At 41.0% G+C, this 14,501-nt stretch overlaps 2 protein-coding genes across 3 annotated transcripts; one reads left to right on the plus strand and one right to left on the minus strand.

Moving 5' to 3' along the window:
* Positions 1–1,424: 1,424 nt before the first annotated feature.
* Positions 1,425–3,721, plus strand: LOC144043374 (akirin-2-like). Its single transcript, XM_077556947.1, has 6 exons — positions 1,425–1,635; positions 1,933–2,113; positions 2,229–2,366; positions 2,734–2,883; positions 3,015–3,086; positions 3,183–3,721. Exons 2-6 carry the CDS (start codon positions 1,942–1,944, stop codon positions 3,191–3,193), a joined length of 543 nt encoding a protein of 180 aa, XP_077413073.1. The 5' UTR covers positions 1,425–1,635; positions 1,933–1,941; the 3' UTR covers positions 3,194–3,721.
* A 1,238-nt stretch (positions 3,722–4,959) lies between these two features.
* Positions 4,960–13,898, minus strand: orc3 (origin recognition complex, subunit 3). 2 transcript variants are annotated; one of them, XM_077579004.1, is made up of 20 exons: positions 13,624–13,898; positions 13,483–13,546; positions 13,297–13,394; positions 12,599–12,737; positions 12,222–12,326; positions 11,442–11,632; positions 11,221–11,348; positions 9,611–9,770; positions 9,419–9,532; positions 7,797–7,930; positions 7,449–7,509; positions 7,264–7,380; positions 7,089–7,168; positions 6,193–6,326; positions 6,028–6,122; positions 5,860–5,957; positions 5,648–5,789; positions 5,446–5,562; positions 5,213–5,292; positions 4,960–5,093 (listed from the first exon to the last, which is right to left on the minus strand). In XM_077579004.1, the coding sequence occupies exons 1-20, from the start codon at positions 13,645–13,647 to the stop codon at positions 4,988–4,990; spliced, it is 2,187 nt and encodes a 728-aa protein (XP_077435130.1). In that variant the 5' UTR covers positions 13,648–13,898; the 3' UTR covers positions 4,960–4,987. The 2 variants fall into 2 exon arrangements, with proteins under 2 accessions (XP_077435130.1, XP_077435131.1); XM_077579005.1 differs by having other exon boundaries at positions 6,028–6,119; positions 13,624–13,897.
* Between the last annotated feature and the right edge of the window lie 603 nt (positions 13,899–14,501).

Raw genomic sequence — 14,501 nt, forward strand, 5'->3', positions numbered from 1 at the left:
GATAACGGGTGATGTTTTTGTAATAAAACCATGAAATGCCACTAAACATGTTGTGTATCTAATCTACAAATAATTCATGCATTTCTGTGTGTCAAAAAGAGAAATGATCCATCCATTTTCTTGAGCACTTGCCCTCTTCAGGGTCACGGAAGAAAAGCAAAGAAACATTCACAGTCACACCTAAAGACAATTTAGTCTGCACTTAACCAAATAAGCATGTTTTGGGTAATGTGGGAGCAAACACAAGCACAGGAACAACATGCAAATTTCACGAGGGAAGACCCAGAATCAAAATGAGGCGGACGAACGACTACCATGCTGGGCTACCAACCATAAACAATTCACAAGAAGTAGTGTATTAGGACATATATATTATATTTATTCATCCATCCATAAGTGGTGAACCTATCCCAGACCAGGTGAGAGGTGGGGTACACCATGGACTGGTTACCAGTCAATCGCAAGGCACACACAAACAACCATTCACATTGAGGTCAGCCTATCAGTGCTCAGACCATACGCCACACAATCCATCAAATTGGTCTTCATGGCTGTCGTCCAAGAAGGAAGCCTCTTCTAAAGATGATGCACAAAAAAGCCCACAAACATGCTGAAGACAAGCATACTAAGGACATGGATAACTGGAATCCTGTCCTGTGGTTTGATGAGACCAAGATACATTTATTTGGCTCAGATGGTGTCAAGTGTGTGTGGCAGAAACCATGTGAGGAGTACAAAGACAAGTGTGTCTTGCCTACAATCAAGCATGGTGGTGGGAGTGTCATAACCTGGGGCTACTTGAGTGCTGCCACCTGCTGGCAGTGGGAAGCTTCAATTTACTGAGGGAAGCATGAAGAACAACGTTTACTGTGACATACTGAAAAGCAGGGCAGTATTCAACAATTGCACGATTTTCTTTACTGTACATTCACAATAAGGGTAAAGGCAAGCTATTGTTCTGTCACCGTCGCAAATTCATACATAGCTACGTTGGAAATGTCACCATCTATTATGCTGTCTGCTATCATTCATGCGAATACGATGGACCATTAGATTTATTAATCTTTTAAGAACGAATTACCTTCATTTGGGACACATAACGACAAAGACAATTGGCATTACATTTTTTGAAGAAAAAAATCATTTGCAACTATTTTGTTTCGTAGGCAATTATTAGCGGCCGTGAAAATGAGTTCGTTGTGTAATACTGACCTCTTGTGGAATCAAACACTCCTCGTTAACATTTTTATTTCAACGTGGTCCGGTCACTCGGACAGGTGACTTTAAAGCCACTTCACCTACGATGTCGTGAAAAACCTAAAAAGACACGAACGGTTCACGTCAGCTCTTAGAAACGACATTAAGACACCGTGTGTCGTCCGCCTTTGAGCGGCCTTTACTACATGCCCCGGCATGCATTGCTGTGAAGTCGCACGTGACGTCGCCAGCCGGGGGTAAGCCGATAGCCTCGTATCGAAAACAAGCAGCCGAGCGGCGTCGCGTCTGCTAAAGCTAGCTCAGCTATCTTTAACGGCAGTCAGCCCGCTGCTGGGCTGAGAGCTTCCTCAACTTTTTTCCAGGAAGCAACTTTTGGAAGACACTTCAACTACTATACAAAACACCCTCCTTTAAAAGGTAAGCCATGAAATTGATTCCAGAACCAGACAGCTAACCGTTTGCTTTGTTTTCTTTTATTAATAGCTAGCGCCATGAGCTAATGTTAGCTCGTTAGCACCAATTTAAAGGCTCAGTCGCACAACATGATTATCATGTGCCTGATAAGCGGCGCAGTGTGGTTTGAAGTAGCGAATTTTCACGATGACAATAGCTGCGTGTTATGACGAATCCATAACCTTACGACTGTAAACGTCTGTCAAAATATGATCTTCATTTGGGGGTTGGTTTGACACCTCTTCCTCCTTTTTTGGTCAGTTTTAAGCAATGGCGTGCGGAGCTACCCTGAAGAGGACCATGGATTTCGATCCGCTCATGAGTCCCGCTTCCCCCAAAAGACGAAGGTGTATGCCCGTGTCTCCGTCGTCCTCGTCCCCTAGGAAGTATCTGAGCATGGAGCCCTCGCCATTCGGGGAGTCGTCATCCAGACTGAGCGCAGGTGATCTTCCTTATGAGCTAGCAAAGTTGGATCCCACGGGCCTGAGCTACCTGTTGTTCAGCCTCGTTAAGACAATAATGTCTTTTGTCTACCGTCCTTTTGTCCCCCTTCCCAGAACAAATCCTCCACAGCATCAAGCAGGAGTACAAACGCATACAAAAGAGGAAGCATCTAGAGGCTGGAGGCTACCAGTCGCCAGAGTGCTGCTGCTCTCCAGAATCTCCTCCATCCCAATCCCAGTCCACCATGTCAGGTTAGTCAACACACACCCAAGATGAGTCATTTCCTACGTGTGTTATACATTACAATGCACATACATTTAAAGTACTCGTATCATAATATTTCCGTCTCTGCATTGTGGTACAGTAGTACAACCAAAACAGCTTAATACCCACATGGTAGCAAAGTGACAAAGCAAGATGTGCTTTGCCATGGCCTACTTTCTGAATATTTTTAACCTAAATACTCACAATTATTTCAATTAAACATGGATAAAATAAATTGTGGTTACCATGCATGAAGGCGGGAATCAATACTTTTAAGCTGTACATGACTTAAATACATCTTACACAGTAGAGATTGATTGACTCATTGTGAAGATGCTCGTTTGGCTTTTGCAGCGACGCCCTCTGGGGGCGTTTCCCCTTCGAGGAAGGAGCAGCCGCTATTTACCCTCAAACAAGTTGGGATGATCTGTGAACGCCTGCTGAAAGAAAGGGAAGAGAAAGTGCGGGAGGAGTACGAGGAGACCATGACATCCAAACTGGCAGGTCGGTTCACGTCACCCGCTGTCTGTAACGCAAGGCACGGAAAAATAAGACAAATGTTGACGCGAGTGGGACAAGGCTTAGTTACTGTGACTGCTGATATGATGACAAGTTCGTATTGTTTGCCATTGCAGAACAATACGACACCTTTGTGAAGTTCACGCACGATCAGATAATGCGACGATTCGGTGAACAACCTGCGAGCTGTGAGTGCTCTCTCTTCGTGTGTCCTTCCCACATTTCTGTCCTACGGTTACACATCTGCTTTCTGACTTTTGAGTTCATCTGCCTTTCTTCTCCAGATGTTTCCTGAGCTCACAGGACGGCTGCCTCTCGTTGCGGACGGATCGTGTGACCCCTCCAGGAAGGAAAAACAAATACACACACACACAAAACGCTCATCGTTGTTACGAGATTCCGTTTAGTTTAAATGAAACTTTTTCTTACTGTGCCATATTTCTGTGGTTGGGCAAATGGTTGTGAACAACCCGGTGCTTCCCGATGTAAGCGGACCCTTACTCCCCTCACCCATATTTCCCTTCTTCCCAGCTGCGTGCGTGCTGACAGTTCTCACACTTTTTTTTTGACAGTTCACAGCATTACCAGCTTGTTCACTCTTCAGTTTGTTACATGTAAATATGTTGGAGCAGCATTAAGTTGCTGTCAAAAGGAAGCCTGAATTCGCGCCTCCATTCGTTCCTTTTTATAATTAAGCAGTAGGCCAAATACATTATTTTCTTCCCTTCCCCGACCCAAGTGTTTTATTTATTTTGTTTTACTGGTATAACTTTGAATCCATTGTACTTAATCAGCAAAACAATAAAGGACTTTTAATTTTAAAGCCTGTATGCTATGGACATTTGTTCCTATAAAGACAGCATTATGTACATTTGCTCTGCTAATGAGCTCCAATGCTAACTAATATTTTTGCACCGAACAACACCCATGCATTAGGCCGGTGAGTTTTGGGCGTTGATTTGGGTACACCCTGGACTGGTCATCAATCACTGCACATATTGGTAACATAAATAACACACACATCTACAACTATGTCCAATTTTGAGTCTTACACATGCATGCTTTTAGAATGTAGGCGGGAACAGCAAAACAAGGAGAAAACCCACCCAAGCAATAGTTTGGAACTTTCAGCTACCAAATCGGAAAAAAACACATGAAGGCAGAAATTATTATTACTATTTTTTTTTTTTAACACCTGTTGCATTGTAGCTCTAATGCAGTGGGACCTCCGAAGTCTTAATAGTTTCATGATGTTGGTTGACTCTCAAGGTGAAATGTTTCCTAAGGGAAACAATGCAATGTAAATTAACCACTTTAGGCTCATATTAAATTCTTACCTGTCAAAGAAGTACAGTATATACATAACTTTGCCACAGTATAATGAAACTAAAATAAAGCACTCACCCTTTCTTTTTTTTTTTCCTAAGGAGATCTCAGTATTGTTCATTCGATTTGACGACATTGCTCTCCTTTAAAAAAAAAATCAAAAAATGGTTTTTCTCTTTTTTTTTTTAAATATACACACACACACACACACACACACACATATATATATATATATATATATATATATATATATAATATCACTTTTTTTTTGTATGTGGGTGAGTATGTGTATGTGCGTGTGTGTGTGTGCGTGCGAGCGTGTGTGTATTCATCAGGTCACCTAAAGTACTCACCCTTTCTGGCACAAAATGGAGGGGTAATAGGAAGGTGATTACAAAATGACACTATCACCTAGTGGTGGTTTAAGGTATTGCTGGAATTATTATTATATTTTTAAATAAGCCATGTCAAAATTAACATTGACCGAGGTGAGCAGCCACACTCTTCCCTATGTTGCAATAAGTTCACTTTTTAATTCTTTGGCTATCATCATTTTTTTTTCTCTTTGATATTACTTTCACAGGGGTGTGACTACTGTGCCATTCCACCTCTTGAGTTAAATTCAAATCAAATACAAAATCATCTAATGCCCACCTTCAAATATTTTAGGAAATGAGCACAGAATCTTAAGCTGTCAGGCACTAAATAACCTTTATTAAGGGACAAAACTACAAACAACAGATTTTTTTTTGGGACCAATACGTCAACATCCTCCCCAAGTGAGCCGGGCCACGTGGTCCGTCTTCTGCTTACTGGACTTAATGAAACCCAAAAATTCCAGCTCCGAAACAGCCCTGATAAACCGAGCGCTGGAGAAGTGTTAAGGAAGTAAGCGTCAAGTATCCTCCAAAGCTTTGTTTTAAACATTTTTTTTTTTTACATCTAAGAAGAAACTCACATTTACAGTACATTAGTTAGGAAAAGATACTGTTTGACGTCATCCACTTTTCCAAAGTTGTCTGAATCCGGATCATTCCCCTCCGCTGCAGATACCACGGTTGAGTAGGCCTAAAAACAACCATGACACCGTCAACATTGTCATCCAAAACGCTGTCAAATCTTTGGATCCACAGAACAAACAAGCAGGGAAAAACGCTTCAATTGATAAGGTTATCATGGCAAAGTTGAAAGGTCACATCACTGTAAAACAAATCAACTCACTTGCATCCAGTCATAGAGGTTAATGAGGCGGCCGCACTCCAGGTGCAGCTTGTGCACGATGCATATGTCAGGTGCCGAATTGGAGACGCTTCCGTCATCTGTTTTTAACCTCTCATTCTGAAACAATTATTTTGAAAGAAGACATTCAACAATGCACTTCCGTCGGAACGCACCAAAGCTCTTCGATGTGCCGTTGGTGTACCAGAAGATAATAGTAAGGGCTGCTGAGTGCGGACTGAATGGAGGTACGAGGCGTGGCGTTGAGGTGGCGTCTCACGGTGGACGAGGAGCTGTAGTAGCACACTTCATACAGCGTCTGAGACTCTGGAGGAGACAGGTGACTCCTACGAAGCAAATAAGCGAGAAAGTGTTGACAGACAGGAAGCTGACGATCAGAAGATAAATTGGTCTCACTTTACGAGGTTGTCGATCAACTCGAGGACTTGACTTCGCAGGTTTTCATACGGACTCCGTTTCTTGGACCTTCTGGACTCATTCATCTCCAGAAGAGCCTGTTGGGAGCAAGTGAAATATGGCGTCAGCTAGAATAACGCTTTGTACATAAGCTTAGACTTACAGTACCTTCTGCAGCTGGTACAGGTTGGTTTTCTTCTGAAGGTTCTTCACAGGAGTTGCGAGGCGCTCTTCGTCACATTGGACGAACTCACCGGCCCCTGCTTGTAGAAGAAAGGAAGTGATTCTTATTCCTATGGTAGTCATCATCCTAAGATGCTTCTCACAACTCACCGTCTAATTGCTGGAATTGGCTGAGCATGTCTTCCAACTGGACGAGGGTGCTCTTTATTTTCTTTGAGTTGACGGGCTGCAGGATCTCTGCGCATCTTTGAAGCAACGCGAACAGCTCGTCCTTGGCCAACATACTGGAGGAGAGGCAATAAGAGGCTCACAATTCAAAACTAAATTAGTAAATACATAAAAATAATGCGGTTGGCCACCTGAGGGCGCAATATAGACGAGTGATGGCCTTGACTTTGGCGCTCTCTAGTGGTTAGGAGGTCAATGGCATTCACAGAGCTGTTTAAGCCATCCATTTTCTGTATGGCTTATACTCAATAGGTTTGTGTGAGAGCTGGAGACTAACCTAAAGACAATTTAAGAGTCTTCAATTAACCTAAGAAACATGCTTTTGGCAGATGGGAGGAAGCTGGAGAACAAAGTCGTATTATTAGGAAAAGTTTTTTTGTTTAAAAAAAAAGTCATTTTTTTTTAAAGAATAAAGTCAAGAAAAATTTGTAATTTTGTAAAAAAAAAATAAAAAAAATTCAAGTTGTAATTTCATGCGCAATGAAAATTAACAAATATTAAGATGCACATATTCATTTTACTGATAATGTGAAAAAGCAGGTTTCTAGTACAAGGTGTGATCATTTTGACAATTTTGAAATTGTGACTTTCTGGTAACTACTTTTCCCCCCATAATATATTAATACATATTTTTTCCCCCCTTGTTGACAACTACAACCATGCAAAATATTCCATAGAGATCTGTATGTACGACGTGTCCGTGTGTGTACCTAATGTTTTGGAAAGTGAGTGCAAATTCTCATTTGCAATACAGCCAGTGCTTACATTTCAGCCATTTAAACAGACTAAAACAGGCAAGATTAATTATCCGGGCTTACTTAAGCAGCTTCATGGCTGACTGGTAATCCTCCGTCTCCCAAACATTCTTCTCCAGGCAAATTAAATGGAGCTCCCGGATCTGTGGATAATCCATTGTTACACCGGAGCAACAGTGACAGTTTAGAAAAAAAGAAAAAGAAAAGGATGCTTTGTTGAGATCAAGAGACTTCTTGCCTGTTTTCCAAGGGGGTAGCGAGGCAGCGAGGAGGTCAAAGCGTGAAGACACCTCAGCGTGGGGTAATAGTTTTTGTGGTATTTACAAAGCTCCTTTATCAGCTTGTAGGAAACCTCCTAAAACGGTTGAAAGTGTTCACGTCAGCAAAGTTAAGTGTTATACTGAATCAAATAAAATACTGTACCTTTAAGTGCGCATCATCCTTTAACAGCTGCTGCTCTTGGGATTCCTGCTGGCTAACATACCTGAAGAAGAAACCTAAAGACGTTAAGCATATATAGCGTCATAGTTGCTACATGAACAAAAAATATGAGCCACACCAAACAGTTACAGATGCACTGATGTACGAGACCTCAGCGTACCTCACGACAAATCCGATTAGTGATCATCAGAAATTAGAAACCAGCAACCCCTGAAGTACCTTCTTGTAAAAGAACGTCCCGGAATATCACTTCCTGTGTGGTTGAACGGCCAGGTGTCCTAATACTTTTGTCCACGAGGAGTTTTAATCTTTGAGCAGTGAGCCATGTACCTGGTGAACGAAGGCAGCTGCCTGATCCTTTCCAGGTCCTCGTGGCTGAGATGTGCCGTGTTCCGCACGGCTTCCTTCTTCTTGCAGCAAAGCACGCTGAGAGGCTGCGAGTGGAAATGCTCGAGCAGGGCCAGCTTGAGCACAGAGTAGATTGCGTTTTTATGCAAAGATCATGCAAAAGAGCTCCATTTGATATAGGACAGCATGATCACAAATATCCACCTCCAGATTTTTGATGAGCTGGCACCATTGTGAACTCATACAAAAACACAAGCTTTTTACCTTTGAAAATTTTGTGAATTTTAGTGGTCTCATGGTAAGGCGTCAAAGCTTCTGTAGACCGACCACCAGAGCCTCAATAAGTGGGGACAGTGAGCTCCCAAAGTTAGTCTCGCTTCTGCTATCAGAGAACTAAACTACGGAACGCTTTCCCCGCTGAACTTAAATTGGAGACGAATAAAAGTGTCTTCAACAAAAAACTAAAACAGTGGCTGAAGTTGGGCCAAAACTGCTCTCATTGAATGAGAGAGATTAGTTATCACTATTAACATGTACTTGTGTAATATTATTGCATATTGTTGGAAATTGATTTGTGATTTGAATGACTCATTTTAGGTTGTCTTTTATATCCGCCCAAGGGACTGACAATGAAAATGAGCTTGACTTGGCTAACTTGGGCACATTTACATTGTAAAATGTTGATTGATGTGCATTGTCCCTTTCAAATCCATAAATTCAAAATTCAAAAGGACCCAGCGAAGGCGGGACATTGTAAAGTTGCAACTATGTGCGCTTTAACACAGCAATATGAGATCAGATAATTACATTAGTCAGGTTTGCATCCGAATTTTTCGAAATTTTTAATGCGAATTTTGTGAAAATGCGCAAAACGGACGGAAGTAGTTTGTCTTGTTGGCTTCCCTCTCGCATATAAGTCAAGTGCTTCCTTTAATTAATTATAAAAAGAATTGTGTTTCTTTGTTTCCCCAAACATATCTTACTTAATCATCCGCCATCTATTGTGACTACAAACGTGTGTGTGACGTAGTATCGGTCAAAACGTGCAACGTATATCCGGTGGTCTTGTAGTCGCTTATTCGCAAAACCTGTTTCCATTGGCAAAATGCGCATTTTCCTTTCTTCGATACGCTTCAAAAAACACCCCTTCCAAGCGTAAAAACTTTTTGGGGCGAATTTTGGGCCTTTTTTCGAATTTCTGGCGTTTCCATTCAGTTTCTTTTTCGCAATTGTTGAAAATTCGAATAAAGATAGGTGGATGGAAACCCACCTACTGTCAGCGGCAGCATCTGGTGTGGAATATAAAAATACTTGAACGAGTGTAATAATTAATGTGTTGATTATGTTGTCAATTAATTGATAAACATCATATTTTAATTTCCATATGTTTATCCCCCCACCATTTTTTTTTTAAATTGACAGTGCAAAAAATGCAAAAAACAGAAATTGATCATGATCCATTTACCAATTTGGTCCCTAAGACGCTACAGAAAATAGAAAAGGGAAAAAATGTCGGCTTTTACAAGCAGTGTGAAAGGGGGCGCACACAACACAATCCAGGACGAGACACTCAACAAGGCTCTTAGAGAATATTAGATAGATACCTGCACACCCTTGATGAAATTCCGCACAGAGAAGTCATGGTAGAGGAAGAGGCTGATCAGCACCTGCATTACTTTGCCGGTCATCTTGAAAAGGAACTTGGGTGTGAGGATTAGCTACGTAGCGAAAGTCCAAATTAAAGATCAAACGTACGTTTTGAGGTCATCGTTGTGCAACGTGAATGCGTGCGCAACCTTGTCGATGACGGTTGCCAGATGTTGAGTGCACGACAGAGACTGGAAGAGCTGGATGCATAGCAGCGACGACACCGAGTGGGGCAACATGTGCTGGATGGTGCTCGGCGATGTGGCGATGCCGAAGATGAACGTGAGAGGAAGACGCTCCATGTATCGACTATGACACAGACAGAGAGAGTGTTCAACTTCAAACGCCTTGCTTCGAAGAAGAAGTTTTGCATCATTTTTGTTTTATCATACAGTGGCCACTTTTTTTTATCGTACGGATGCCGCATGCGGTGATGCACCAAATGTATATGACAAACGTCAAAAAGTAGAAGAAGAACTAGTCATGGCAACTAATGTGTGACATATCTGCTAGTTTCGCATGTGGCTTCCGCCACAACAAGGATTTACTATTTACAACACCAAAAGTGGAAATAATAGACCAAGATTTTACCTTTGGCCACAATGCGACATGGGATTGTAGCTAAAGGGGAAGTCAACCGTAAACGTGTCTTGACAATAATATGTTATATGTGACCTCACGAGTCCAAACATGACATTCTGATGAATATTACGTTTGTGAATATGAGATATGCAGCAAAACGCTGATGTTTTTAATCCTCCTCAGGGGGCGGCCATTTTGCCACTTGCTGTCAACTGAAGATGACATCATAGTTGCTCAGGGCTCTGCCTACCGAACAATCACAGCTCACCTCTTTTCTGAACCAGAGCTGTGATTGGTTGTTACCTGAGACCTGAGCAACTGTGATGTCATTTTCACTCAACAGCAAGTGGCAAAATGGCCGCCTTCTGATATGATTTAAAAACTGCTGGATTTTGCTGTTTAATAATAATAATAGTAATGCATTGGCTTTATATATCGCTTCACTCAAAGACGCTTTACAGAGAAATGGATACATTATTCATGCACTCACACATTCACATTGTGGTGGCGTTAAGCTCATTCACTGCCATTGATGGCTATAGACGTCAAAAATTCATTTGAACTATTTCTATTAGTTTTCCACTTTTGTTAAGAGTATGAAAACCTAAACATGACATAAATGTACATATATATTGTACATTTAGAACAGATATAAAATTTGTGATTAACTGTAGTCACCAGTTGACTTCCCCTTTAAGGTAAGCCATTTTAAACTAAAAGGAAAAATGTTTCAGTAGTTAGAAGCGGAACCCGAACTCATCCGCTGCCTTCAACACAATTACGGAACAGGGACTATGAAAAACTCAACTAAACTACGAAAAAAATGGTGACTTACTGTCCAAAAATCGGGTTCCATTCAATTCAATTATATCCTATGGGAAAATCTGTTTTGAATGAACTATGACGTCAACCAACGAAACACTTTTGTGTCTGACTTGTGTGGTTCAACTATATTCTAAAATACCGTAAGATTCAACTAACTATTACCCCACCAGAAAATCTGTTCAGAAAGTAGGAAGGGCAGAAATAGAGAAGAAAAACGAATCACCTTTTGTTCTGTACAGATTTTAAAGTCAAAAGCTAAACAAAAACTTTAAAATGTCGACAATGCAGCATACGGGTGCATTTCAGTCATTCACACCTCCACCACGGGAACCCTGCAGGACTTCCATATTACCTGCAGATGAGAATGAAGTCCTGAAGAACTTTTTTGTTGAAAGCCTCTAAATCTTTGAAAATAATCACAATGGGGGGATGCTGGTCTTTACTTGGAGAACTGCGCTTTTTTCCGGGAGAGCTGGATTTCTACCAGGCAGGAGGAGCAAATAAAAATATGGTTAAAAAAATTATAATTTAAGACAGCAAAAGCGAAACAAAGTCACAACGCACTGCTCCTACCTTTGTTTGTGTGTTGTACCATTCACAGAGCACGCTCAGGGAGCAGTGCACGCTCCTGTGGACTGGAGTGCTGCTCTGCTGCAACGTCGCCGCCTCCTCATCCTCCTCTTCTTCATCATCATCATCATCTTCAGCAGCCACCACTGTGTCCATCAACCTCTCCAAGACCTTCTTCATCAAGTGCTTCAAAGCTGAAGCAGGAGCATGAAACCTTGCATTTCAGATTTCAACCAAAATTCAACACCTGCGTAGTACTTTGGGTTAGGGTTAGCCCAGACTAGACTTTCCGCTAAGCTAGCATCCGTAAGTGTGTTTTGTTTTTTTCCAGTGGAATTTTTAGACACTTACTCAAATAAATAAATAAAAACAGTCCTGGCAATGAAGTGAAGTGATCATTTTAGCTAGTAGCCTGCTTCTAGTCTAGCCTACCTGTCACTAATGATCAAATCGCGCGTTTTATCCTTGAGTGAACGATATGAATGTTAGCTACCATAAATAGTCATTAAAAAGTATTTTGTTTTTCAAACACAATATTGTGTGGTTAACTTATTATGTATAGCCGTTAGGAATAATGAAATGTTAATTAAAACATTGCCAGTACAATTATTAAACATTGATGGTGAAAGTTTAACCCTGGAATATTGTTATTATTTATTTTTACTAGGGAAAAAGAATGTTTCTTAATTAAATCAACCAGCTTTTCATATATGAGGAACATACGTGTTTCACTAAAGTTCCTCTGTATGTTTTTTTTTTTTTACATTCACCACCATGGCTTACCTGAACATTCTTTGGCCTGGACAGAGACCACGTGAGGAGTGACAGACTGTTGGAGCAGCTCAGACAGGCTCTGGAAGGTCATGTCATGGTCTGGCACGTTCACTCCTAGTGAAGACATGAGATGACAAAAAGGGAAAATTCAATTTACACTGCTGTATCCTTTGTGCTGCACACCACGCACAGAACTAGCTCACAAACATCAACATTAGTCAGGAAGCACACTAGCATCTCAAACATCTATTTTTTTGTAGTTTTTGTCCTCAATGAGACTTGAACTACAACCCTCCTGGTACAAAGCCCAAGTCCTTGCTGCTATACCAAATACACCCAAAGATTAACTTTAGCACTCATCATCATCAGCAAGAGCATCATCATACCAAGCATTAGCGCTGCCGTGGGAATCTCGCTGGCCCTCATCTGAGAGGCCCAGTCGCTGTGATGGCGAGTGGATGAGCGTTTTCTGGTAAAGTCCAGCAGGCTGTCCAGGATTTGTCTGTTGAGTTCATCCTGCAGAAGCTGACAGTAAACATATTACATAAAACATAAGAGTGAAGTGTAAACATATTACGCATTTCTCACAATGGTTCTGTTGGTATTATTTGACCTAATATACAACACCGACATTGAATGAACATCATTTCATGAATATCGTAATCATGGGTCATCTCCGTTTATCAGTTTTAGTCCTCCCGTGTGTGTGTGTGCATGTTCTGCTTATGCTTACATAGGTTTTTGTATGCACTGCCATACATGTTAAGGAAATTGAAGGCAAATTAAATTGTCCATAGTTCTGAATTTGAAAGGTTGTTTGTCAAAAATGTTGCCATGCAATTAGCTAGCAAGAAAAAAACAGTTGGGATTGGCTCCATTATAAAGCATTCCTCTGGTAATGTTTTTTTTTTTCTGTCAGCACTTGGAATACAAAGTACCATTCAGGCTGATGGAATTAGGGAGCCTACATCTCCCATATGTAAACATGCAATGGATTTTTTTTTAAAAAAAGGACAAATGTCATCTCTCGACAACATCTTGATAATGTGTCAAACCCTTCAAAGTGTACCACTGTATTAAATACCTCTGTGTCCTTTTCAATCTTGTTCCATAGATCATAAAAGAGTCTGAACCGTATATCACTGGTCTCAACAACTTCGCAACCGTGAGTGAAATAGTTGTCTGTGGTGGGGGGAAATCACAATTTAAATACATAACAATGATAACTACAAGTACTTTATAGTGTAAATTAACGGAAAGCGTATTTTACCTAAACTAGGGGAGATTATTTCCTTTTTCTTCTTCTTGGTGCTTGGCTTGAAAACAAAACAACCCTAGAATGTGGAGTGAGTGTCAGAAAGTACGTCAAGCAACTCAAAATACAAAAGTTTACATAAACGCGAAGCATTACCGTTGATACCGACGACGTGGCCATTTCAGTCTCCAACCCGTTAGACGGTGAAATGACAACACTCTTTCACCGGTTACCAGATTGTTTCGTTAACCCCCAGTACCAAGTCTGCTACTTCCCGCCAGTATGACGTTGACGGAAGAAGTTGTGTTCAAGACTCCTATCACCGTTAGCAACGACACAAAACGCATTTCATACCTGTTTTAATCATTGTTTAGCACAGTGGAAACCACATCGGGCTTTAGACGTTGACTGTAATTGTAAGCCACGCCCAACATGATCCCCCCCCAATCAAATTCCGCGTTAATATGGCGAAGTAATACATTTGTGATTTTGAACACACAGCGAGTGGCGTTCTAGGCACTTTTTATGGGTCGGATATTTCGTCTGATTTTATGGTCATTACTCGATCTCTTAAAAAGTAACTTAAATGTTTTTATATACATACTTTATTTTGTAATAATGGCTAGTTTGTGTTTAAACGCCACTACTGAGTTCTTTATCACTCAGACATTAAAGAAACGTTGACCTGGTAGTGTTTGATCTGCAACAGCCTATTACACTGCAAAGTGGGTTCGAAGCAATTGTGCGCGCGTATGCTTGAGTTGGCAATGCCCCTACTTACCATCCTTTCTCTTGACCCCTATAGTTGGTCACATTTACCGAACTATTTATTATCATAGTAATATCTTGAATGGAAACACCTACAAGTCGAAATTGTACTTAATCGAAATAGTGCAATATCGCTTTTATTTTTTAAAGAAACCGTCATGGAAACGCAGCTAGTCCCTGCTTGAAGCAGCATTTCAGCACAACCCATTTAACGCTTGCATCCGAATGCAATGCTACTGCCAGCCAATCACGAACCAGATTTTCAT

Source organism: Vanacampus margaritifer, chromosome 1, assembly GCF_051991255.1.
Source record: "Vanacampus margaritifer isolate UIUO_Vmar chromosome 1, RoL_Vmar_1.0, whole genome shotgun sequence".
Taxonomy (NCBI): Eukaryota; Metazoa; Chordata; class Actinopteri; order Syngnathiformes; family Syngnathidae; genus Vanacampus; species Vanacampus margaritifer.

Coding starts and splice junctions, on each gene's coding strand:
- LOC144043374 (XM_077556947.1), top strand. CDS start 1,942: ATGGCGTGCGGAGCTACCCTGAAGAGGACCATGGATTTCGATCCGCTC. Junction 2,367..2,733: donor ATCCCAGTCCACCATGTCAG/GTTAGTCAACAC, acceptor TGGCTTTTGCAG/CGACGCCCTCTGGGGGCGTT. Junction 2,884..3,014: donor CATGACATCCAAACTGGCAG/GTCGGTTCACGT, acceptor TTGCCATTGCAG/AACAATACGACACCTTTGTG.
- orc3 (XM_077579004.1), bottom strand. CDS start 13,647: ATGGCCACGTCGTCGGTATCAACG. Junction 12,327..12,598: donor CACGGCAGCGCTAATGCTTG/GTATGATGATGC, acceptor TGTCTTCACTAG/GAGTGAACGTGCCAGACCAT. Junction 7,931..9,418: donor ATTTCATCAAGGGTGTGCAG/GTATCTATCTAA, acceptor TCTGTGCTCAAG/CTGGCCCTGCTCGAGCATTT.